This window comes from Chaetodon auriga, chromosome 19 (assembly GCF_051107435.1).
Source record: "Chaetodon auriga isolate fChaAug3 chromosome 19, fChaAug3.hap1, whole genome shotgun sequence".
Classification (NCBI taxonomy): domain Eukaryota; kingdom Metazoa; phylum Chordata; class Actinopteri; order Chaetodontiformes; family Chaetodontidae; genus Chaetodon; species Chaetodon auriga.
In genome coordinates, this window is record NC_135092.1 from 16,628,243 (window position 1) to 16,653,105 (window position 24,863).

A 24,863-nucleotide genomic window follows, 5' to 3' on the forward strand; every position below is an offset into this window, starting at 1 on the left:
ACCTGCTGATACATGCTATCATGCCCATGAGGTTAGGTGTATAATCCGAGAAACAAGCTGTTTGGGATCCTAAAGTGCCAATCTTACATGCTTCATGTGGTGGATGTGCAGACTCTGCACAGCACTTCATGATGCTGAAAAATGACACTTTAATGTGACATGAAGACAGCAGAATGTCTGAAATTAGCCCCAGTTCCACTTTCACGGCGTAGTGACAAACCTCTGGTGCCTCTCTGAGACACACCGGCTGCATTCACTTTAGGTTCATTATTGTCACCTGAGTTTACATGGTCTGTGTTTGGAAAGGGGGCCTGCAGTGGATAAACACTGGAGAATGCCACACAGGGCAAACACTGGCATCTGCTCCCCGCTAACGAGATCTCATTGAGACTGACAGGGATCATCAATCTCACTGTCAAATAAAGCTGCGCGGGAGTAACTGAGTTATTCAAAGCTGCTTTAAAATCCATCTGGAGCGGTTGTCAAGTCCTTAACCCAAACCTGCAGCAGTGATGGTTCACTGACAGTTGACTGGATCATGACAAAGAGGGTTCAGGGAGAATCTCTTACATTACGTTATTTTATCGCATTTGTCCAATGCACGGTTCGTCAAACCACGTAGGAGCAAAAGGAAGATCATCCAAAACTGGGAGCCTATGCCTTCTTAACAAATCACCAGTGCTGGAAGTAATGCATTACTGTAATTCCATTACTTTTGGTGGCAATTAGAAATAAAACTAATTGCTTTTAAAATTAATCATAGTTACTGCGATTTAATGGGTTTGGTACTTGTAACCCCAGAGGACTGCAGCCCTGGATTTTCCTGTTTATGATCTAGCATTGTCTTTACTTTACGGTGGCAGTTCAGGTGCTATGTGAGCTTTCTTTTCATCCAAGCGATTGTAATGTTTCTAACGTAAAGTGAATAAACTTGGGTTCATCGAATGCAATTATTTATTCACGACTGTAGCAAAGCTCAGTTAACGAGTGCATCCAGCATCATCTTCTTCTACCAAAACAAACCAAGACGTTTGAAGATAGAAGATAACGTAAAGGGAGAAGGCTAGCCGTTGCTGTTACTTGTTGCCATGAATGTTGCCCCAGTGCATGCTGGGAGGGTTCCCAACACATTTACCTCATGCAACTGCAATCACATGATCGGCAGTCACTCAGTCGTGTGAATGCTGATCATTGTTTTAAACTCTCTACTCATGTTTCCTTTATTTCAAAATAAGGGCACACTGCTTTTCAGGACCAACCAAATTAGCCTTCATGAGAATAAACTGGATTATTTTAGCCTGATAACAGAAAGTTAGCCTGGATTAGTTGAGCCACATTTGAGGAACAAACTGTGCTTCTTACCAAATTTAGTAGTTAACTCAGCTGAATTGCAAAGTATTGCCTTTCATATTGTGTTGTAGTTGTCTATAAATATTTTTTTGTATGCAGCACGCAGCTCTCATCCTGTGATGCAATCAATGGAGCAGGATCCCTGGTGGTCAAAGTCATGAATAATTCAGCCGCTGAGCGATACACACTTCACCTCCTAATAGCTCATCTCTTGCTAAAACAGAGCAGGTGCATCGCTGTCACATGCCATGAGTCCTTGTTTGTTTGTTTGTTTCCTCTTCATGAAGCTGAAGTGGAGCCGTGGAAACAGTGCTGTTGTCATGATAATCTCTGCAGCCGGATTCGAAGCAGGTCCAGAGCCTCCACTTCGATCTGTCCGCTATCACATGACAGCAGAGGGCTTGTGGCCGTTATCTACAAGTCGAATCAGGGTAGCTGAGCCTGCCTCTAATGGAAGATACACCTCTGTTTCTTTATTACTGTTTTTGAGTTCAAATGGAAGGTCCTCGTCCAAAATTGCCCCGTTTTTATAGACACCTAGTGGTTAGGTTCAAGTAAATTGCCGTGCCGTCCAAGGACGTTTAAAGTCGATGCTGTGTTGGTCACCAGGAGGTCAGACGCTGCTTGTCTTTCCCTTTTTTCACTTTGTTTGGATGTTTGACCTTCACTGTGCGGAATATTGTATGTTTGATACCAGAAGGACGTTTTCACAGTCATCTGCTGAAGGAGGAAAGTTTCTCTGCGCTCACCTTAAGGCGGAGTTTGATGATTTTGTGCCATCAGAACTAGTCTGTAAGCCAGTTGGAGTCCAGTATAAAACTTTTGCGAGTGTGATGTGGAGACTTGCAGCCTCCAGCGCACATACACTTAAAAAGAACAATATTTGCACATTTAAAGATTCTGGATTTTTAGATGTAATTTTAAGAATGTATAACTTTTCTGGAAAAAAAAGAAACATATTAGACCCAAATTATTATTCCACACATGACTGGAAAACATGCCTGGAGGGGATCTTTAACTTCTAAAATGTTCTGAAAGTTATTCAGTCCCATAAATCTTGATTGCATTGAACGAAGAAATCAGATTAGCAGAAATACTGATGATTTCTCTTTGTGTCGGACAGTTTGAATTTGCCACTGAAGAGACTTTGGCTGCTGCCTGCAGGATACTGTAATCATCTGTGTTTCTGTCTGTCTGAACAGGGGGAGACAGAGAGCGGATGACAGCCAACCATGAGACCTACCTTCTTATGGCCAGCACCCAGAATGACATGGAGGATTGGGTGAAGACGATCCGCCGGGTCATCTGGGCCCCTTTTGGTGGAGGTCAGTATACGCACAACCGTTGTCTTTATTCCCTGAAAGCGTGTTCACTTGTTGATGTGAGTGAGGTTTGTATAAACAGTTTGTGTTCAACTGGATGACTTTTAAAGTTTCCAGTAGCGTAGCTGGAGGATGGATGAGTGTGTGTGTTCAACCTCTGCTCAAGGCTCAACGCCATCAAACGGCTGACTGCTCTGATCCCGCTGACAAAATGCATCCTTTCTGTGCACAGACTGTGTTTAACTGAGGACTGAAAGCAGGCTTGTGCACAGTGATAATAGAGTAACCTACATCTATTTGTGGGTGCGTGATAGATATGGGACTAAGCAGTAATTTTTAGGTGCAATGCTGCATTTATGGTAAAGATGTCGCCAAGATATGTGTGCATTACATTCCTGTTATATTGTGATTACATATTTTGAAATAGAGGACTATGTGGAACTCATGTAGTGCTGGATCTTCAAAGATTTATCTAAAACAGGCTTGTTTCCACAGTCTGTTTGCAGCAAAAGCAACAGTTTGCCTCCTTTGTTTTACTCCACATAGTTGTTTCCTACCACACATTGTTTGCATCAGCAGAATAGTAGACGTCACCATGACAAGATGTATAAACAGCTTCAGTCGGTGGGAATATTTGCTTTGTCTTTTGAATTGTGAAATCCAGACGTGCACCAGATTTGCACTGCTTGTTTGTTTCCGCTTTCTGTCCAGCCTGTTCGTGCTGGCAAACAAAGGCAGTGAGCATGGTAAAATCAGTGACATGAGTCAAGTAAACTAGCAAAAAATGGTGATCTAGTCATCATGAAACGCACTGAAGTTGTTCCTGACTTTGGTGGGATCAGTGTGCTGATTACTTAGTCTCCTACTGCGCCGCCATGGCTTGTTATTGACTTTACTGGCAGATACTGGCCTACATTGCGAATGAACGGGGCACAAGTGCGACGTTTGTTAAGCAGACAGGCAGTTGGGGCAGCTCGCGGTGACACAGTGAATAGATGAGGCTGAGCTGGCCCCTCTGTTTTCAGTGCAGGGAGTTTGATGTCTATTGCAGTTGACTGCTCTTCAAAAGGACGAGCCATTTGTCAAAGATGCCACAAGAAAGGTGGCTCCAAGTTGGAGCGGAGCCGGGCTTTCGCTGTCTCTCACACACATATATGTATATACAGAGAACACACACACACACACACACACACACACACACACACACACATATTCCAGGCTTTCACATTTTGCAGTAGCAGCAGAGACTAGCCAAGCCCTGATTGGCCGGTCGGTGCCTCTGAAGTGTGAGCAGATATCCTGTTCAGAGTGACAGACAGTGAGGGAGCTCCCAAAACGAAGCCCCTGTGTTTGACCCGCAGAGGAGCGGCTGTCATGTTGTGCTGAACACTTGCTATGATGTTGAATTAATTACTGGCCAGCTTGAACGAACAGTTGGACGAGAGTTTGAAGTCAGACCTCTGAGAGATGTGCAGCTGTGGCCTCTCCATCTGGATCTTTGGAGACTTATTTCATGGTAATTACCAATCGTTTGTTTGTGGAGAGTTTGCATCTTAATTTGACCTTTGTTTACTGTTGCTGGATTAAGGCTACGAGGGAAATTAAAAAGACAGTTAAAACTGTCTGTTCTTGCTTCAAACAGGTGTTGAGCTGCTGTGATAGTTGAAGGACATCAGACCAAATTACCTAGAATCTATATTCTGCCTCTGAGCTCCTTGAACCAGTTTGCTGTTGAGCTGCGGCTGAACTGATCGTTTTCTGTCTGCATCATGAATTTACAAAGATAGCCGGGGATGCTGTCTGTAAACATGATGAAACATGATAAAATGATCTAAATCTGCTTGCTAATATTTTAACATCGTCAGCCTTTACGCCCTCCCTTGGCTTCATATGAACTAAACATGTGTTAATAGTAACATAAAATCTCCTTTTTCCTCCTCTGTACATTCAGTCTTTTCTCCTTCTGACTCAAGGAGGTTTATTTGTTTGTTTGTTTATCACCAGGATTGTGGAAAAACTACTGGCCTTATTTTCATGAAACTTGATGGAAGCATGGAGCGTAGGCTAAGGAAGAACCCTCTAAATTTTTCACTTTCGTTAACATTGCGAGAATAAATGCAGTACATCTTAAAATCCAGTAGATGGTAGTGAAGTTCAGCAGTGACGAAACACAGTCAAATGTAGAAATATGACGACTCTGCATCACAATCCACAGTAAACCTCTGGGGAGCCTCCACATGTAGTTGCTCAAACTTCATACAGGAAGCAGTTGTTGTGGAGCACTCATGGTTTAATGGGAGAACTGGTACGTATGTAGCATCGCCACAATGCTAAGTGTTGTCTTCTCAAAGTAAGGTATGTGTATGGAAACGTAGATACACACATATCATCCAAATGTGAATTCTCTGAGAGAGATATTAAGGAAATGTCCAAAACGTTATGCTTCACATTAACAAGCAATAATATTGAAGTTCGCGCTTGCAGATTTGCACATCATAGAAGGGCGACCGCTGGCTTTGGTGGAGGTCTGTACTCTCTGAGTGCCCCCTGCTTTAGACATGCAGCATAAGACAGTTGAGGCTGTTATGTTTCACTGTATATCTCTATGAATATGTAAAATTAGCATTCAGTGAAGTAAGGAGGGCGTTAATATCAGCATCACATCACACATTTCACCACACCACAGAAGAAGAAAGAAATCCAGACAAGAGAGAGGAGATAGGAAACCCAGAAAAACAAAAATCAGACTGTGTTGTGTCTGGACCTCTGTGTGTGTCTGCGTTGACGTGTATGACTCAAAGTGGGGACTTACCTTCCTTATGGGGACCAACAATGCAAGTCCCCATAATGTAAAGGGTTAAATTTTAAGGTGAAGACTGGGGTTAGGTTAGGTTTAGGGCTAGGCAAGTAAGGGTAAGGGCAAGTCTCCAGGAAATGAATGTAAGTCTATGGAAACGTGCCTGTGTGTGTGTGTGTGTGTGTGTGTGTGTGTGTGTGTGTGCAGCAGTCTGTCTGTGTCGCTGACTGAACCTGTGAGTGTTGAAGGACTCTGCTGAGTGTTTGCAGAGAGAAGGTGTCGCTCTCACGTGCTGAAGTCTGTGGTTGTGGTACGACCCAGATCCAGTGGGAACGGCAAACATACATATAAACACATGCACACACTCTTCATAAGCTGGTCCACACACACACACACACACACACACACAGTTACATGTGACCCCGGGAAAACATTCCTAGACTCATGACCAGAACGTCTGGAGGGATGACCTCGTTTTCATGCAGTCACTTTTTCTCATTTGTTCTCTGATGCTCTTCCTGTGGAGGATATTCATCATCCTTTTCTCTGGGGGAGCTCGACTTATCTATATTTCACTCTGATCCGTCTAAGATTTGGAAAATGGATACGCAGCTTCATGTGTTTCTTGGGAATTTGTGGCTGTTTACTGTTTTGTCTTATTTGGGTTGCTGTACAGATTGAAGTGGAAAACAGCCTGAAGGGAGTGAGCCAGAGGAGAAAGGACACAAAACTCCACTGTTAACTTCTGAGAAGCTTCTTTTCCAATGAAAAGATGATTAAAAAAACATTTTCTGACAGATGGAGGTGAAGACAGTTTGACTGACCTACTATCAAACTGATGCATCTCTTTCATTTTTGCAGTTTTAGTTTTGTTTCTGTCATAATTGCGAAACCCGAGGCTGACTTCTGGAAAATGCTAAAATGCAGCCACTTCATCTTCTGCACCTCTGGCATGTTATCTTATCACAAATTTATTAATAGGCGTTTCCTCCGGAAGCTTACAAGTTGTGTCCGCTTCAAGAGGGGTGAGTATGACCACATGCCATCATGTTATAGACAGCACCCACCCACGTCCGATGAAAAATGGATTGAAGCATTTGCATCAGTTTATTGGGAAAGCCACGTGCTGAATTAATGCACCAGTGTACCTGCACGGAAATACCGATTTAAACTACAGCTTGTTCACATTGACGTCACCTGTTTTTAAGCTGCATTGCTTGTCAAATGTTGTCAAAAGCACGAGGAACCCGGTAAGCTCAGCGTAATGCAGTCGCCGCGCGGTACCCTGTCGTACCACGTGTGTGCATGTGTGTGAGTAGCCTCGGTCTGTATCTGGAGACCGGAAAAGTATGCGGGTCCAAATCTCTCAGGAAGGCTGCTTTAATCCCCTCTTGTGTTGCATCCACATGAGACGGCTGCGAATGGAAATCAGTCCCGTTTTTTTTTCCCCTGCGGCGACTGCCTCCGACAAAAGGCGAGAGGCGCTCAGCAGGAAGTTAGAGATTTGATCATCAGGCATCAACGCTTTGTGGGTGCACAGATTTTTTGCTCGGGCTGTCCGGCCGGCCTTATCAGGATTTTTTTTTCAATCGATTTAACTGCTCTCTTTGATGTGCTTTAAGCTGCAGACGTGAGGCTAATTTTTTTTTTTTTTTTTGTATTTTAATTCTTTGAGAAACGCTCCTTTCACTTCGGGAGAGACAGTTGAATAGTTCAGGATATTTAAACAGTGTTAATATTTCAAAGGATAAAACATCATTTTTGTCATTTCAGACTCATTCCTTAAATAATTTAGCTGTAAAGAAAGAACCAAATTCAATATAGCTAAACGCTGGAGACACTGCTCTCAGTTTCTTTGATGTGTTGAACTCTTTGTGACACTTAATTCTCCTCTTGCAAACAGTGTTCAAATAAAGGCTTACCCGCTATGAATAAATGTACAAAAATGGGCTGAAAATCGAATCAGCTCATGCTGATTTCTCATGGCACTTCTCAATCTTACGCCTTTTAGCATTAATCATTTTGTGTTTCAGGGATCTTCGGTCAGAAGTTGGAGGAAACTGTGCGTTATGAGCGCCGGTTCGGGAACAAGCTCGCCCCTATGCTGGTAGAGCAGTGTGTGGATTTCATTCGGCAGTGGGGCCTTCGGGAGGAGGGTCTATTCAGGCTGCCAGGACAGGCCAACCTGGTCAAAGAGCTGCAGGATGCCTTCGACTGTGGAGAAAAACCCTCTTTTGACTGGTAAGGAAACACATGAGCGTACGGGCTGCTCTGATTTCCTCCATGCATTTTAATGTGGAGATGATCCGTTCAGTCACCTCTGGAACCACATGGCTGAATCATAGAGGTCTTCAGGACCTATTTGCACTGGAAACCTGCTTCACAGAAAAAAGACATTAAGAGGGACAAAGTGAAAACAGTGATGTAATGTCTGTTCACAGCAGACACTTTGATATGTCAGCACAGGAAAAGCACAGGCGTAATTAATCAGGATAAAAAAAAGCAAATGCTTTTCATTGAGTTTTGCTGCTTGCTGACTCACTGAAACTCAAGGAACCGATCGATCATTAGTGTTATTAGCTCTACTTGTGCTTTTCTTTCCATGATCATTATTTTAATTGATGTTCTTGACATTTTCCAACAGATCATCAACAGTAAAAGTCAATCCAATCTTAAATCTGGCTTTTCTAAACCGATCATGCATCTTTTTAATAGATGCAACTGAATCTTTATATGCAGCTGCAGCAGCAGTTAGAACAAACATTCAGCAAATGCAGGCACTGATCACAAAGACCCTGCACACCTTTTATCCACCCACACAGGTGTTTTCACTTGCCTGATTGCAGCTCTTCTCTGGACTGTGCAGGTGTGTGAAGGTCAAGCTTGATTGATATCTCACTCGCTGTCTGGTTTCAGCCCGGTCACACCGGGAAGTGGTGCTAAACAGCTACATTCATTCATGCAAATTCACAACAATAGGCGGCTGAATGCTGGATGAGGTGCAGTCAGCACCTGTGGAAAAAAAAAAAAAAAAAACTCACATTCATATTTGTCCAAATGTGGGAAAAAAAGAGCTAAATGGTTTCTCCACGACCTTAAAAATCAGCTGGCAGCTACATTAAAATCTGCTGTCTGTGTAGGTGGCTTCACTGAGAGACTGAGAGCTGTTTTGTAATGTGACAACCTTCATCCATAACTCAGCATGACAGAGGAATGCATGAGTGATGGAACCAACCACCTCCACGTCTCCTCCTCTCTGCTCTTCCTCCCTCCTTCGCTCCATCCACCTCGACCATAAATAAAACCTGCATAGGACTGTCAGGGTCCAGGCTGTACATCAACACCTTGCCGCTTCCGAGATGCTTCCTAGATACAAAGTCAGACTCAGAAGTGCCCCCATTATGTCAGCCGCACAGTGACATCTCTGCCCTTCTACTTCTGCTTTAACAGAAATTGTGACAACGCCCTCCTCTGTCTCTGCCCATGTCTGATTTTTGTTCCTAACGGTCCCTCGCCATGCTAATTCCCTCATTAGGCCTTGTAACCTCCTGCCTGCCTCACCAGCTGCCCACTCGTTGGCTCATTAGTGTCTTTGTGCCTACGGTGGAAATCCTCTTGCCTTTGGCAGATCATCTAAGCTGACCCAGGACTGTTGTTGTTGTTGTTGTTATTGTTCCCTCTCTTGCTTTTGTTGCTACCTGTCTACTTTTCTGCTGCTTGTGTCCTGTTTGCTTGTTCAGTTCTCCCACATACACCTCTGATAACTCATTAAAGTGTGAGATTTTGGCAACATTTTGATCAGGCATTAAAGGTCCAGTGTGCATCCAGTGGTGAGGTTGCAGATTGCAACCAGCTGAATATCCCTCACCTCACTTCTTCCTTTCCAAGTATATAGGAGAACCTATGGGGGTCACGAAATTCATGGACAACACCTCTCTAGTGCTAACTTTAACCTAGTTTGTCCATTCAGGTCCACTGTAGAAACAGGCCACACTCAGTGAGAGAGGACATACTTTTTGGCAGAGATGGTCGATACCACTCTTATACCTGCAGTCAGCTGCCAGTTAGCTTAGCTTAGCTTAACTTAACTCAAAAACTGGAAATAGCTTTGAGCAGTAATCTCCTGGCACAAAATAGTCATTTAAAACAGTAAATTATTGTTACAAATAAGACAAAGTTACTGAGATATAGATGTTGATTGTGTTAGCGTTGGACAGAGCTAGCCAAAGCTAGCCATTTTACCCAGTTTCCAGTCTTTGTGCTAAGTTAAATGGCTGTTGGCTTAATATTTAACAGACTGATAAGAGTGGTATCAACCATCTTCCATTCTTACTAATGTCAACATGTGAATAAGCATATTTCTGTTGTTTCACAAACTGAAGAGCTCTCTGTTTTCTCTCGCCTCTCCTCAACAGTCCTCCTCCTGCAGGAGTGTTCGAGATGATTTGCCTCCAGGCCACGTACCCATAATGAATTCTAACCTCGGCCCTCCAACACTTCTTCTTCTCTTCCTTGTCCACAGTAACACAGACGTGCACACAGTAGCCTCCCTGCTGAAGCTGTATCTCAGAGAGCTGCCTGAGCCCGTCATCCCCTTCCACAAGTATGATGAGTTCCTGGCCTGCGCCAAGCTTCTCGGCAAAGATGATGAAATGGTAGGCAAGAGCGCCTGACTACCGACAAATTGCCCTTCACACACTTTATTCCTTCATGTAAAGTTTTTTTTAAGTTCAATTCATATATCAACAGAAGTCGGCAGTGAAAAGCTCCCACATAAATCATCCAGAGTCTCGTTCTGTGGCATTCGAGTGGCCTCTTGCTGACTGGTCATCCATGCTCAGCTCTGCTGTTTCTCACATGGTTGTGCATGTCTTGACTTCTAACATCTTAACAGGGTTTCTCTTACGCCATGAGATCATCATATTGTTTAATAATTGTTTCATTTGTTTAGTTTTCATGTTTAGTAGGAAGACAAAAACCCATTTTCTTCAGACACGTACGTCAGAAAGTGATGGGAATAAATTAGCACCCATTGTTATAAGGTGGTTTAAATGATAAATCTTTTGATGAATTTTGTTTAAAAAATAAATCATGGCTTACATAAAGATCTTTGAACGAGCCTGATGAATCACTCCTCTCCAGCTCTGCAGTAAATGCTGTGAGCAAAGGTCTTTTTCTCTGATTTGTTTTGTTCTCCCTTTCATCTGTGGGTGTGATTTTTCTATCTAACACACTTTAAATTGATCATAACTTGCAGTATGAATCAATATGAGCTATTGCCTCATCATCTGCAGGGTTTGAAGGAGCTGCGAAAGCTTGTTGAATGTCTACCTCCAGTGAACTACAATCTTCTCAAGTACATCTGCAGGTATTAACTGATTGCTAATTCCATTGTATTGTCATATGATGTGACCAGTTTCAAGCAGTGAACAGTTGATGTTTTCCTCTTTGCCAGGTTTCTAGATGAAGTCCAGTCATATTCGGGAGTGAATAAAATGAGCGTCCAAAACTTGGCCACAGTCTTTGGGCCAAATATCTTGAGGCCGAAGGTTGAGGATCCAGTAGCTATTATGGAAGGTCGGTGTTCATGCTGCTCATGTTTTGCTTTGTGTCTGTTTTGTCTTAATCCAACGAACATTTTGGAAGTAAAGATAATGATGGCCGCTCTCATGTTGTCAGGTACCGTTCTGGTCCAGCAGCTCATGGCCGTTCTGATTGGCCGCCATGATGTGTTATTCCCTCGGGATGACGACAGCCCCACGGCGCTCGAGCTCGTCAACAACAACAACATCGACCCGCAACGGCGCCAAGCCACCACAACTACCTCGGCCGTCACTGCGGTGTCTCAGAACACCGAGAACAACAACACGCAGGTGGTGCGGCAGTGTGTGTGGGAAGCACCTGAATCGCCTTCGCACCGCCACGTCGACAACAGTGGCTCCCCGCGATCGGCGAGCCCTCGAAATGGCATCATAGGCCGATTTGACATCACCCGCAGCCCACCGCTGACTGTGAAAAAGAACCCGGCTTTCAATAAAGGCAGCGGGATTGTTACGAATGGCTCCTTCAGCTCCTCGCCCTCTTCGGACCCCAGTCAGGAAAAGAGCCAGACTTTAAGTGGTGGTGGGAGTTTACCGGCGCGGCGCAGCGGGGCACACAAAGGCTCCGGCACAAAAATGGGCACCAGTGGCGTGACGAGTGGAAGCAGCGCCGGAGGGAACGGGACTGGAGTTGCACGCATGGGCATTTCCAGCAGCGATGTGGTCACGGGAAGTCTGAACGGCCGCAATGGTCTTTGGGTACCAAACGGCTGCGTCACGTTACGTGAGAACAACAGAACACGTGACTGCTCCAACGGGGATCAATTAACCAATCAGAACCGCCTGTCCACGTACGACAACGTCCAGTTAAACCATCAGAACCTGCAGCAGCAGAACCAGATCACCAACACGTGTCTGAACAGCAGCTGTGAGGACAAGCAGAGCGTCGACAGCGCCACCTGGTCCACCTCCTCCTGCGAGATCTCCCTTCCTGACAACTCCACTTCCTGTCGCTCCTCCACCACCACCTGCCCTGAGCAGGACTTCTACGGAGGCCACTACGAAGACCTGGATGGACCAACACAAGAAAACGAGCCTCCTCAATCTGGTGGAGGAGGAGAGGGGGAGGGCAGAAACAGCAACAGAGAGGGGAGTGGAGATGGAGCGGGGAGGAGCAGCCGAGGCACCAGCAGCAGCGATAACAGTGATGGTTACACTGTTGGTAACGGACCCGGCAGTCACAGCGCTCTGCACAGTTTAGTGGCCAGTCTCAAACAAGAGATGCACAAGCAGAAGACCGAGTACGAGGCCAGGATAAAGAGGTAGGATCTGTGAAAAATGTGACAACATTGCTAAAGATAAATGAAGGGCATGAAGTAGCTAACTGAGACTAATCCAGATTAACAACAACATTTCATGAAGATTATAATGTTCAGGTTTTGTTGAAACTGCTTTAGTTTCAGACCAGTCAACTCTGACCATTCTGGAGGCTGCAGTTTGTGGTGCTGTTGAACTCTATTGAGTCTCTATCATGTACTCTACCCTCACTGATAGAAGTGGGTTGGACATAGTATTAGAAACATCTCTTAGAGCGATGCATCATAATTCAACAGCACCACAAACCAGGAAACAGCCAGCCTGGCTCTGTCCACCTCTGAAGCTCACTGATTCACAGTGTGTGTTTGTTTGATTCATACAAAAAACCAGGTGCAGTTGTGGTTTTACACACTATCTGCTGCAGGGTTTCTTGGCAGGTCGCTGTTACTTCAAGCCAAGAAAAAGTCCAGCACATAACAAATTTTCACACTCTGGCTTCTGGACAGATTACATGAATGAGATATAATGTGTGTTAGTGAGCTTCAGAGGTGCTGGTCAGCAGATTTCTTTTTAAACCTTTGGACTGAGTGAGCTGGCTGTTTCCCCCTGCTTCCAGTCTTTATGCTAAGCGAATTTGCTGCTGGCTATAGCTTCATATTTAGCATATAGACATGACAGTGGATCGACCTTCACCTGTATCATTGCAGCATTGATTCAATAGATCCATCCAGCTGTTTCCTTTTTCTTTTGTCATTACCGGTTCAGTGAATGCTGCATCTTCTCCTGACCCCTTGTTCACCTCTTTTGCAGCTTGGAGCAGCGAAACCTGGAGCTGGAGACAGAAATGGTGAGCCTCCATGAGGAGCTGGACCAGGAGAGGAAGAAATACACCATGGCGGAGATCAAGCTGCGCAACGCTGAGCGAGCCAAGGACGACGCTGAGCGTCGGAATCAGATGCTGCAGAAAGAGATGGAACAGTTTTTCTCCACATTTAGTGACCTCACGGCAACCGGCACCACCACAGCCACGGACCCCCGCCGACCAGATCGTAACAACACCATCTGGATACAGTGAGGGAGGTTCGGGAACGTGGTCTGCAAGACTGGAAATGGTTTATTACATGACGTGAACATTTCGAGGGCTCCAAACAGGATTTGGCTGCTGGTTGCAGAAGGTTGGGAAGTCACGCTGCAGAGGATTAATGGCATGTTTTAATTTAATAGGAGATGTAGGGCTGATGCTAGCCGCCTGTATAAATGCAGACATCACCTGGAGTGATGCCAGACTGATATTATCTGTAAATACAGCATTATTTAAACAGCTCACAGACACTCTCCAACCTACTCAGAAACTGTGGTGGTGCTCACTCATCTGACTGGCAAGTGGAGGAAAGACACACCATCATCTGTTATTATTATGTGACTTCAACTCCGAGAGCCATATAGGAGGGAAATGGTTAAAAAGGTTGTATTCAGTAAAAAAAACAAAAACAACCTTGGACACATTAAGATGCTTCACTTTTAAAATCTAACCAAAAACATCTTGTTGTTCCATGTCCTTCTGTATCTGCTCGTGTACATAGAGGGAAACCGTGCAGAAAAACAGTGTCATATGTATGTAAAAATAAATGAAAGTAATACTTAAATGTTTATCCGATATTTAAGCAAAGTTATCAATGTGTGATATTTTATATTTCCCTGCACTTACATGTTTGTTTAGTCTCTGCGAGGTGGTACTGAATGTTCTGTCGCTCAGTGTGTGTTCAATAGGGAAAATATACTGTATATGTGCCTATGCTTCTGTGCTGTTTATTTACCCCATGACCAAAAAAAGAGCCTGTACTGTAAATATTTTATAGATAATCGTAGACACTACTTGTTAGTCTGCACTGTGGTTTGATGCATATTCAGATGGATATGGCACGTTTTCAGTTGATACTGATTGAAGAATGTTTTGTAGCTTGTAAAAAATAATTTTAAGAGTTGCACGATGGGTCGTTGGCGTACCTCCCAGATCAAATAAAAACGTCTGTCATGAATTCTGGATTTCAGGTGACAAATTGTACTCTCCCCATGAACAGGCGTCTAGCTGTTATCACTCTATAAATGCTCTTGGGAAATGCAGTTTGCAGGCTGCGTCTGAACACACGAGATGCCGCTTTTAAAAACACTCTCCTGTACTGTTCTGATGATTTATCCACCTGACACAGCTGGTTTTAACGTAGTACAGGATAACAAGCTGCAGCAACACGGAGTGGTGTTTGTGGGTCATAACTGTGAAAAAAGGGGATTCAGCATCAAGTGTGTCAACATGGAGGACATTAGCCTGGTTGCTAGATTCAGTAGCAAGTGGTGTGTGCATGATGGTGCATGCGTCCGCCAGGGCCTGCGAACAATACGTGAATGTCTGTGAAGTAACTGCATATTGATGAGGTGTATTTATGTAGCTGTAAACCAAACGTCTACACCCGGTGTGGATTTCCTAATGGGTACAAAACATCAGAGCACAGACCTGAGCTGGACTTCTTTCTTAAGAAGTCTGTGTGTGTGTGTGTGTGTGCACAGGCCTGCTGCTGCCTCCTCTGAAGACCAGGTCCCATTTAAACCTGCTGCTGGTCAATGCAGGACATCTGGAATGTGCACATGGAGTTATAAAAAGTGCCTGAACAACCGAAGGAGGGAGGGCGGGAGCCCGGGCTTCTCATTTTGCACCCTTCACCGGGAAGTAATAGGCTTAAGCCAAGCTGACAGCGGCACCTCGTTCTGCAAATTCCACACAAAGGAGCAGATTATGGACACAGGGCGAGACGGAGAGGAGGACTGGGAGAGTGGAATATTTTCATGACATGATACTTGATACACAAAAGAACTTCTAAAAAAAATGACTCAATATGAATAAAAATGCATTTTCATGTGAGTCTCCTTTTGTTATTTACTTTTTGTGGAGGTTTTTTCATGTTTGATGTGTGAAAAATGTAGATGAACATAGTGCAACACATGGTACCAGTTCGCATTATTTTTCATTTAATAAATAATTTATGTTTCATAAAGTGACAAAAACTCATCCAACTTGTCACTGTCTGACTAACAGACAATGTAAAATTAACAAAAGCAGCAAATCCTCACATCTGAGAAGCTTGAGCCATCAGATATTTTGACATTATGAATGCTTCTGATAATTAACTATATGGCGTAAGATAAATCTGTTCTTCAGAATTTTATGCAATCATCTTGTACCAGGATGTTACGAGAATCTGTTACTGACCAAATTTCTGAAGTTCTGAACATTTTTCTGACTGGACGGCCCATAAAAACTGAAAAATATGTCTTAGGATCCCTTTGACTCAGCAAAGCGAGAGTCAGTATAGATCACAAAACTCTTTATATTATATCTCAGTTTTGATATATTGATGTATTTAGTGATGGGATGTAACATTTATTCAAGTACTGTGCTTCAGTACAAAAGTACAAAAATATCTTAAACATTTATTTGACAGCTTTGATTACTTCCTGCACAGATTTCGGTCAAAAGTGCAACAATTTAAGAAGAATGTTTCTCAATGTTAAATTGCAAATAATTTGGGGATTTCATTGTGAACAGTGCACAATGATTTACACTTAAGGATCCGAGTGCTTCTTTCACCACTGGATATATTGTAATACACGTGTTAATGGATAAAATGACCACAAAAACACTGATGAAAAAATAAGAATATTGCCAAAAAAAGTAGTTCTGCTCAGTGGTTTAGAACCTTACATGAGACAGTGGCGTTCCCACAGTATTTATATAAACGCTGCTATATGTCTGACCTCTAATCTGAACTGAACACTGATGTGGGAAATGTCAGCGCACTCGCTTTCATCCTGCACCACCAGGCGGCCTTTTCTGCACTTATTCAGCCTGAGAAGTTGCTAACTGATGCCGACCTTTAGATTGTGTGTCCAGCAGAACTGAGAGGCGCTGAAGCTGGAACAGAGTGTGTGTAGGTGGGACTCACTGTCAGCCTGGACAGATGCTTCCAGCTGAGAAAAAGACCAGAAAAATAAAAACGCACACCGCAGTCCAAGATCAAAGGTTTTTGTTTATTTTCAATCACATACATATACTATTTTTACATACACAGTTCCTTTAAAATGTTGTGTTTACAGTAACAGCTTTCAGTAATTTTTTTTCTTTTTCTTTTGCATTTGTTTTGACTTTATTTGAAACGCTATAGCCTGAAGCTTCGAGATCAGCGTGAAACAGATACAATTTCTTTTTTTTTTCTTTTTTTTTCCTTTTTTCTTTATTTGACCTGACAATGTCAAAAGAATGATTCATTAAAACAGCACGGAGTAAAAGAAACGAGAGAGAAGGAATCGTAAAAGAACTGAAGAACAACATCACCTGATTCAGATGAGCTATACAGGGTTTCATCATTGTAGAGTTCCACATTTCAGTCCACGTTTAAGACTCATTATACATCACCTGACCCTTGCAGTAGCTTGCCTCCCTGTCTGAGTGCAATAAAGTGTTTATTGCATTGTTGGATTGTTGTTATTTACAATACGAGTTGAAAGAAAGAGGTGAAAATCAACAGGCTGGGGATCACAAGTACTGAGTCCAAAGATTTCATGTTGGCACAGCTGAGTACAAGATGCATCCTAACTGGTGACACATATTCCATATTGGCAAAAACATTATGGCTGCATGACAAGTCAACCAAATGAGACGTGAATCTGGCTAATCCTGAATCCACAAGAGATCATTTTACGTCCCTTGTGGCAGAAATTAGGAGCAGGATTGGTGGTTGACACATTTCTAATTCTAAGTGGCTGAACATGAATACACACATGAACTACTTCCAAACACGAGACTGTGCCGACTCTCCGTCAAACATTCCCAAAAGCAATCCCACAGAAGTCATGATCTCGTCCTAAAATAATCGGTTAAAGAATCTGTCCAGGTGCCGTCTCACATCGTCTAATCCAACCCTACAGACAGTTTGTGTTCAGTGCTGGTTAATCTGAAATCACACGCACACACACACACTGATGACAAAGCAGAGCAGCAATGACGTGAGTGAAACAATTCATTTCTACATTCAACGCTGACGACCCAGCTGTTTCTGTGTTAGCATCATCTCTACTTCCAAAAGCACCTTTTGGTTACAACAGAATTGTCTGGAGGGATGTCTTATAAAAAGATCCAAAGTTCACATTCAGAGAGAAAAAAAAAGTATTTCTGTGTTTGTACTCAGTGACCAGAACATGTAAAGAATAATAGTTAGGATGGTTAAAAATGCCCTGTAGATTAACTGCAACAGTACCGTGAGTATTTGTGGTGTAGGAGTCGACTTGCACTAAGACCCCTTTGTGAGAAATTCATTTTCAAAACACAAAGATTTTCAAAGTTGCACCCTGTTTTGAAGGATTGCCCTGGCCAGACCCTGAACAGAAAGCCAAGCTAGCCGTAGCTTATTCTGGAGACGCCGCCCTCAGTTACCCTCTCGGCTCCGCGAAGGTGCCGTAAGCCCGTGTGTGGTTCACTGTGCACAAGCCACGGGCACAGCGAGTGTTAACAAAGTAGCCGTTTGAAGTGAAGTTTAGCATTTTGGGGGATGGATTTTGACATTTCATGTGCTGCTTCATGCAAAAAGTAAACCACTGCGCTGTGGCAGAGATACATGTCGAGTGACACTAGGAAACAAATACGTAAACAGTGCAGTCACCACTTCCCCCCCAGGAGGTTTTAACAGTGTCGCGACTGAGATTTGAGCCTTTGTTCTAAGATAGTGGACGTACCACATGAGCCATGCAGTTTCCTTCAGCAGGAAATATGTTCATAGACACTGATGTAAATGGTGTTTTTGACACGTTAGAAACAAACACAGATGGCTCCACTTGTTTCGATGAGGGACAGCGAACGCATCGTTGAGTGTGTCCTCTGTCTAGAAACCTTGTTCCTCTGTGTTACCTGATTGTCAAGTGATGAAACACCATGAGACAGGTAATTCCAGTGTATCACGCAGACTGTACATAAAGTAAGGAGTTTGTTTTGTTCACATAAGCACAGCTCACAGTCCTTAAAACGTCTTTCCATCCACCAGCAGAATAATCACAACAGAAATCACTTAATTGCTTGTGAAAAATGATTTCTTGTTACGAGCATGAAAACGTGAAACATGGCAGCGGGAACCAAGATGTGAACTCATTTCTAAGTAAGTATAAATAACATGTACACAAATAAACAACTAATAGATCACCTACTTGGTTTCTAGTTGAAGTGTATTTTATCTAAAGCATTAAAAGAAAGCTGCATTAACACAATCACCCTTTGCATATTCACATGTGGAATGGGATGGCCTGGGTTCTGGGTGCACTTCTCTATGTAGGTGCTGACTGTGTCTCCTCTGAGTGCAGTCTGCCAAACATACTGTACATCTTCCTTATTAAAGGTAAAATAAATGGATTTGGGGTGATAGAAAGAGTTCACAGCTGCCAAGCCTTTCAATGCAAATGATGCATCTAAGTGTTTGTGTGTGTCTCAATATGCAACATGGCAGAAAGGTTTTCATGCTGTGTAAACACAGAATAAGTATAAATATGTCTTAATCCGCACAATCTGAGGAAAGCTGTTTAATTTCCCACCACTAAACTTCACTGTCACTGGCTAAAACCTTGAAATTAAAGCGGCAAACACCTGGCCAAACTGTGTTTTTAGTTTTTTTTTTTTCCTTAAATATTTCCGGATTCGGATAGTTTTAAGGCAGAAAAAGAAGAGTTTGAGGAAAAATTACCAAAAAATAATATAATTTCCGCACTTGCGATGCTTCATTCCAAAAGGCACTTGCCATATTCAGGTTCCATCTATCAAAATAAATAAATCAATAAATAAATCTTCCAGCTAAGAAACAATGTAGTCAAAATAACTGTTGGGCTTCGATCCACTTCCTCCTTGTGTCGTGAGATGTTCATGAGTCTGCTTTAGAACAAAATGATCCGTTGCTACGGGGTTAACACTCATCGCCCACCTTTAAACTGCAAACTTTATCCCTTTCTAAAGCCTTCTATGCTTCAGTCAAATAAATAAGAATAGACCCCGACCGTGTGGTAACGCCACAGTGAAATAGACCAACCTCCTGTGCCTACGAGGGGTTAATGGTACACAATGACATGCAGGGCTGTGGGCCAGCCCATGGGGTGGTGGAGGGACTGATCATACACTGCCAGGAGAAATAAAAGGGACACTACACACAAATCAGACTTTTTCAACTCCTTAAAGATGCAAGTCTGAGCACAATCAAAATAATTCACTCTACTGAGTGTACTGACCCTTTAAGTCCCGAACTCAGCCCTGACATTTACTAATGTCTTAATGGCTTGCCTGTGGTTAACACACACACACGCACACGCGCGCACACACACACACACACACACACACACACACACACACACACACACACACACACACACAGTCCTAACCTGTGACCAGACCCCCCATGTCTGGAGTTAGTTTACATCGTATATAAACAAAAGTCTCTATACAGACTCGTTTTAGCATACAGTGAGATTAGCATTGTTTTAAATCTAACCATGCAGGACTACAGCAATAGGCAGGGGCAACTGAGGTGGAAAGCAGTGATGTGGCAAGGTGCGCTAGTCAGAAAAAAAAAACTCCCAGTGTACTGGCCGTCAGTCCCACTCCGTGTGCCCTTCAGCTGTACAGAATTACATTATTTACAAGTAGCGCAGGGGGCGCCGCGCTGGGTGAGAGCGACTACATGTCCCTGCAGAATAACCACATAAAAACACGCAAATCAGGCAACCTGACATTGGGGATTGTGGTGGTGGTGGGGGGGGGGGGGGGGTTGTCTAAGACCAAGCCTAGAGGTTAAAATACAGCAGTGTCGTTACATAAGGGTTGGATAGGGAAAGGAGGACGGGAGAATGAAGTCTGTATTGTACAGTAGTGATGAGCGAAATGGCAGCCCACCTTGCCACAATGATTGGAGCATAAACGCTTTTGTAAGGATTTGGGAGACCAGCAGCCAGCCAATATGCACTTTACAGGAGATGCAAGTCGAAGCATTTGGTCGTTTTTGTTCGGATGCCATATACAAGATATGAGGGGTAATATAAGCAAAGCAACTAGAGGATCATTAACATATATCTCAGCTCATTTACTTTAGTTTAAATACCACTGCTGTTTTTGAATGACAATGCACAGGCTTTAGATTTCATCATTTCAGATTCTGTGTTTCCATAACTCATGTTTTTGTTCTTAATATATTCATTTTCATCTTTACTCTTTTTTTTTAATATCGTATTTTCAGTTGGTCATTTCAGGTTGGGTTCTTCACCTTCGGAAGAACATGGGGTTGCGCAGGCAGGCGGCTAGTCACCTGCAACACCCCAGGGGTCCTGCAGAGGTCTCCAGGCTGCTGTCAGTGTCTGATGCCAGGGTCTGGTCGGTGGACATGGAGGAGATGTCGTTGATGGAGGAGGAGGGTGGGAGGCTCTCGCTGCTGTTCACGGCTGCACCTGTGCTAAGGGAATCAACAGCAGCAGGGGGTTACAACGTAAAAGAGTCCTGGTGCTGAAATACAACAAGAAGAGGTCTTTTTTTTATTTTAAGTGCTGAAAAAGGCTGAATTTGTTCGGTGACATCAAGACGTCAACAACATCAATGACACCTGTGGGACAAAATGATCACAGCGTGTCTACGATGGGACAGGGTAAGTAAGGTTTGGGTCCAGCGGATTTCACAGGAGAGATCGTCAAAGGCAGCAGTGTTAGGAGTGGAGCCAGTAGCCTCTGTTATTTCAGTATAAACCCTGCATGGTCAGGACTGTATGGCATCAGTCAAGTGATCTTGTTTTAATGCCCACATGGTGCAGCTTTCATGATTTATGTACCTCAAAGCGGCTCTGCTGTGGCTGAGCTTTGTGAAAGCATTTTTCACTTATACAATTTAAATATTTTGTTCTGGTTCTGAAGGGGAAGATGGAAACAGTCGGCACGAAACTTCTGGAAATTTCATTGTAGAACTCTTAATTCAGTCTACTCAGCTGCTACTTTGTGGTTAGTAATGAGATTAACACTCCATTAAAGACCCTGAACGCACCTGTTTATTGACTGACTCTGGACCTTGATGGGATTTGTCCATAGAAGTGGGAAGTTCTGAGTATTAATGGAGGTTTGGAGATGACACATCCCTTTAAAGTTGCCTTGATCTGGGGACAAACCTTGGACGAGCGGACAAGCGTGTTCATCTCTCTCTGTGGGTTTGGACAGCACTTTCATCAAATCCTCAGCGAGCAGGTTCTGCTCTCTTTGATAAGGTTATGAGCAAGTCAATAGAAGAATGAGCGGTCAGCTTTTGCCGTGGGGGTTGAAAGAGTAAAGCCAGATTAAAATGGATAAGGATGAGAATATAAAGGCACTGCCAATATGAGGAAATCACTTAAACAACCACTTTTACTCCCAAGCTTTAGTCCTGTTATTTCTGCAGAGGACATGAACAGTGCAGACAAACTATAAATCTGCTGTTTGTGTCTGTTCCCTGTGGGAGGTAATTGCTTAATGGAGACTGGTGGGCGCTTCAGCTGACCCAAAATAAAACAGAGAGCAAAGCAGGATTAATGGCTGCCTTTAATTCCAGCAGTCACTTCACTTGTAGGTTCACTTACAGTGAATACATCAGAATTATCTGTTAAAAGTCACCGTGCGGGTGCAGCAAAAGTTTAAATCTTGACAGATGACTCAAGAATAAACCACACTAGCAAGACAGATCACCAAAATGGAAGATTGAATAAGCTTTTAAATCATAAATTGATTAATCTGGGGAGAAACGCCGACTGTGGGATTATGGCTCTTGTTGTGTGCTGCTTTGGCCCTGCTAATAAAGTCTAAACCATGTCTCAGTCTCAGCTGCCCTCTGCACTCACTGAACTACTTTTCCATCTTTTGATAATATTTCCAGAGATATGAAAGGCTCACGTGTAAGTGTATAGCGTGGCACGCACAAACCCTGTCGAGCTGGCCTGGAAATATCTCTATAAATAATAATTACAGCATTTAAGACGTTAAAATGTCCAACACCCGTAGCCACACAGAAAGAGCCCCGGGGCCCGTCTAGTTCTGACGGAGGCATCATGTGTTTGCTGCTGCAGTAAAACCGTCTGCAGCCCCTGCAGTGCACCGTGTCTGCCACGCTCAGACACGAGGCCAGCCCATCTGCTTCATTACCAGCGGATGGCTAAAAAAAGAAGATGAAGGTGATGAGAGACAGAGTGAAGAAGAAGAAGAAGAAGAAGAAGAAGCAGCTGTTGCATTATGTGCTTGTCTCACCCTGTGAGCTCTTTACTGTCTCAACACTTCAGATGGAAGATAGTCAAAAAGCAGCGTTTCTATGCTGCTTAAAATAAAAGTTGTAGAAGATGCTAATAATTGCGTGTTTGTCTGTAAAGACTGTGAGAGACACTGTCCAGACTTCATTGTATTTTCAAGGCACATTGATTTCCCTTCGCGCTCACATGTAGCAGTTACCTCTCCTGGTCAGCTGTCTCTGCGGGATTTAGCTTCAGTTTGCTTTTCTAATCTTCAAAATGCACCACTTGTTTTAAATTAAGAACAGCTATTGCTTTAATCTGGCAATGAGCTAGTTTTCACATGCATCACAGAGGAGTTGTCAAAGTGCTACCATGACTCCACACTGCCTCTCTGTGGCAAGCTACTAGAACTGCACTTAATGCGCTTTGGTCTTTTTTCAAGCAGCAGCCAAGGACTGAAATATCCTGTGATGGACCCCCAAAGGACCCAAATCTTAAGCCATGGCATGTTACATACACACACACACACCCACACACACACATTCATAAAAGTACACACACCATCTTTTATCAAATATTGTGCACTAGAAGGCAATCTTAGCAGTTACTGTTTAGCTGTCCTACAAATCCATTTAACAAATACATTTGGCACAACACTACACGACATTTAACTTCAACGGGGGGGTGCAGGAGACAGAGGACACATGGTCAACAACACGATGGGTTTGTCTATTTACAAGTAACTCCAGTAAGGTTATAGTAAATTCACTTACAGAGCGATTAGGGTTATGCACTGAGAGTACCTGAAGGTGAAGGCTGTCCCTTCACAACGCCATTCTTCGTTCTCTCCTCAAAGTTCATCACCTCTTTGTAGATGAGTTCTGCCGAGGAGCGAAGGAGGGAGAGGAAGTGATTAAAACATACAGATAGACAGATCGATTGATAGATGGATTATGTATGTTGTAATTCTCACCTTTCCATTCATCAATGGAGTGTTCTCTTTCATCCAGCTGCTTGTCGTAGATCTGAGGTGGAGGCTAAAGGGGACAGAGTGCAACCATTTAGCTAACGACCCAGCTGACAAGGTTCATCTAACATGATGTTTATATGGCTGATATCGCTGGATATCACCAGGTGGAGTCAAAGACTAGGATACAAGAATTTACAAGTTGATGAAATGATGAATTTTGCAACGTGAAGTTGACCAATGAATAAAAACATGGGGGTGAAAAGAATATCTGAACATGAGAAGCACATCTGGCTGTTAATGTAACTGGACACTTGAATATGTGTTGTAATTACACAAAGACATGCTGGGGTACATGTGGATTATGGAGAAAATTAACGATGTAAATGAAGGAAAATAAACAGTCAGGACTTTATTTATCCTTAATCACACATGATGGTGGCTGACTTGCATTGCATTACACTGTCCCCACACACGTAAATAAAAATATTTCATACACTGAACATCAGGATTAAACAACTGACAGACAGTGAGACAAGAACAAATCTGGTGGCCTGGCCAGCTATGGTGTCTATGTCCTTCTCCCAGAGGATTGTCACTTCATCTAACAGGACACAAATATGCTGTCTGGCACCCTGTCAACCCCCTCTTATCACTCATTGTGACCCTGCCCAGACTGCGACACCATAATCCCACTGCAGGTGACAGGACCACCCATAAACCTCTCTGATATGACCTTGGAGGGACAGTTACAGGTCAGCATTCAGCAGAAGACAGAGGAAAGAGGTTTTCACCTCCAGCGAGGATTTATTTGAGTCATTTTCTAGCACAGAGTGTCGCTTCTCAGCCTCTCGACATCCTATAGGTGCTTTACATGCAGCCTTATGGACAAAACTGCACCTCTATTACCTGCAGCTACACAATAATTACATGTTGCAATGCCATGGAGTATGCAGATTGTATTATATTCTCTAAAACATGTGTATTAACATTGTTTTTTATTGTGATTAATGATTGACAGTGCTGACCCAAATATGTCCAAGTACTCTATAAACAAAGGTCCCATTGAATTAGTTTCTTTGATGTAGGGCGGTTGTTATTTACCATGGATATTTGGATGAGATCTCTGGCCTTCATCAGCATGAGATGACATTAGAGAAAGGGAAAACAGCAGAAAACGTGTTGAAATGCCATTCACAGCCATATCATACATTCCACATCAACGCTAACAACATCGTTAACACCATCAACATCTAG

The 24,863-nt window shown here is 43.3% G+C and overlaps 2 protein-coding genes across 35 annotated transcripts in view; one reads left to right on the forward strand and one right to left on the reverse strand.

Annotated features, from left to right (window-relative positions):
• Nucleotides 1–15,262, forward strand: part of arhgap24 (Rho GTPase activating protein 24) — a 67,443-nt gene extending 52,181 nt beyond the window's left edge. For all 5 annotated transcript variants that reach the window (XM_076757515.1, XM_076757517.1, XM_076757516.1 and 2 more), the window contains 7 exons: nt 2,553–2,675; nt 7,503–7,710; nt 9,992–10,124; nt 10,764–10,837; nt 10,925–11,046; nt 11,149–12,331; nt 13,137–15,262. In XM_076757515.1, coding sequence (XP_076613630.1) covers nt 2,553–2,675; nt 7,503–7,710; nt 9,992–10,124; nt 10,764–10,837; nt 10,925–11,046; nt 11,149–12,331; nt 13,137–13,401 — 2,108 coding nt within the window. In that variant the 3' untranslated portion in view covers nt 13,402–15,262. The remainder of the gene's footprint in view (nt 1–2,552; nt 2,676–7,502; nt 7,711–9,991; nt 10,125–10,763; nt 10,838–10,924; nt 11,047–11,148; nt 12,332–13,136) is intronic.
• Nucleotides 15,263–16,388: 1,126 nt separating this feature from the next.
• Nucleotides 16,389–24,863, reverse strand: part of mapk10 (mitogen-activated protein kinase 10) — a 37,378-nt gene continuing 28,903 nt past the window's right edge. For 5 of the 30 annotated variants that reach the window (XM_076757531.1, XM_076757522.1, XM_076757533.1 and 2 more), the window contains exons 11-14: nt 24,711–24,737; nt 23,613–23,676; nt 23,443–23,520; nt 16,389–20,849 (exon numbers count right to left, since the gene is read on the reverse strand). In XM_076757531.1, coding sequence (XP_076613646.1) covers nt 20,707–20,849; nt 23,443–23,520; nt 23,613–23,676; nt 24,711–24,737 — 312 coding nt within the window. In that variant the 3' untranslated portion in view covers nt 16,389–20,706. Of the gene's footprint in view, nt 20,855–23,412; nt 23,521–23,612; nt 23,677–24,710; nt 24,738–24,863 lie in introns of all 30 variants that reach the window. The other 25 variants (XM_076757535.1, XM_076757548.1, XM_076757543.1 and 22 more) reach the window with 7 other exon arrangements.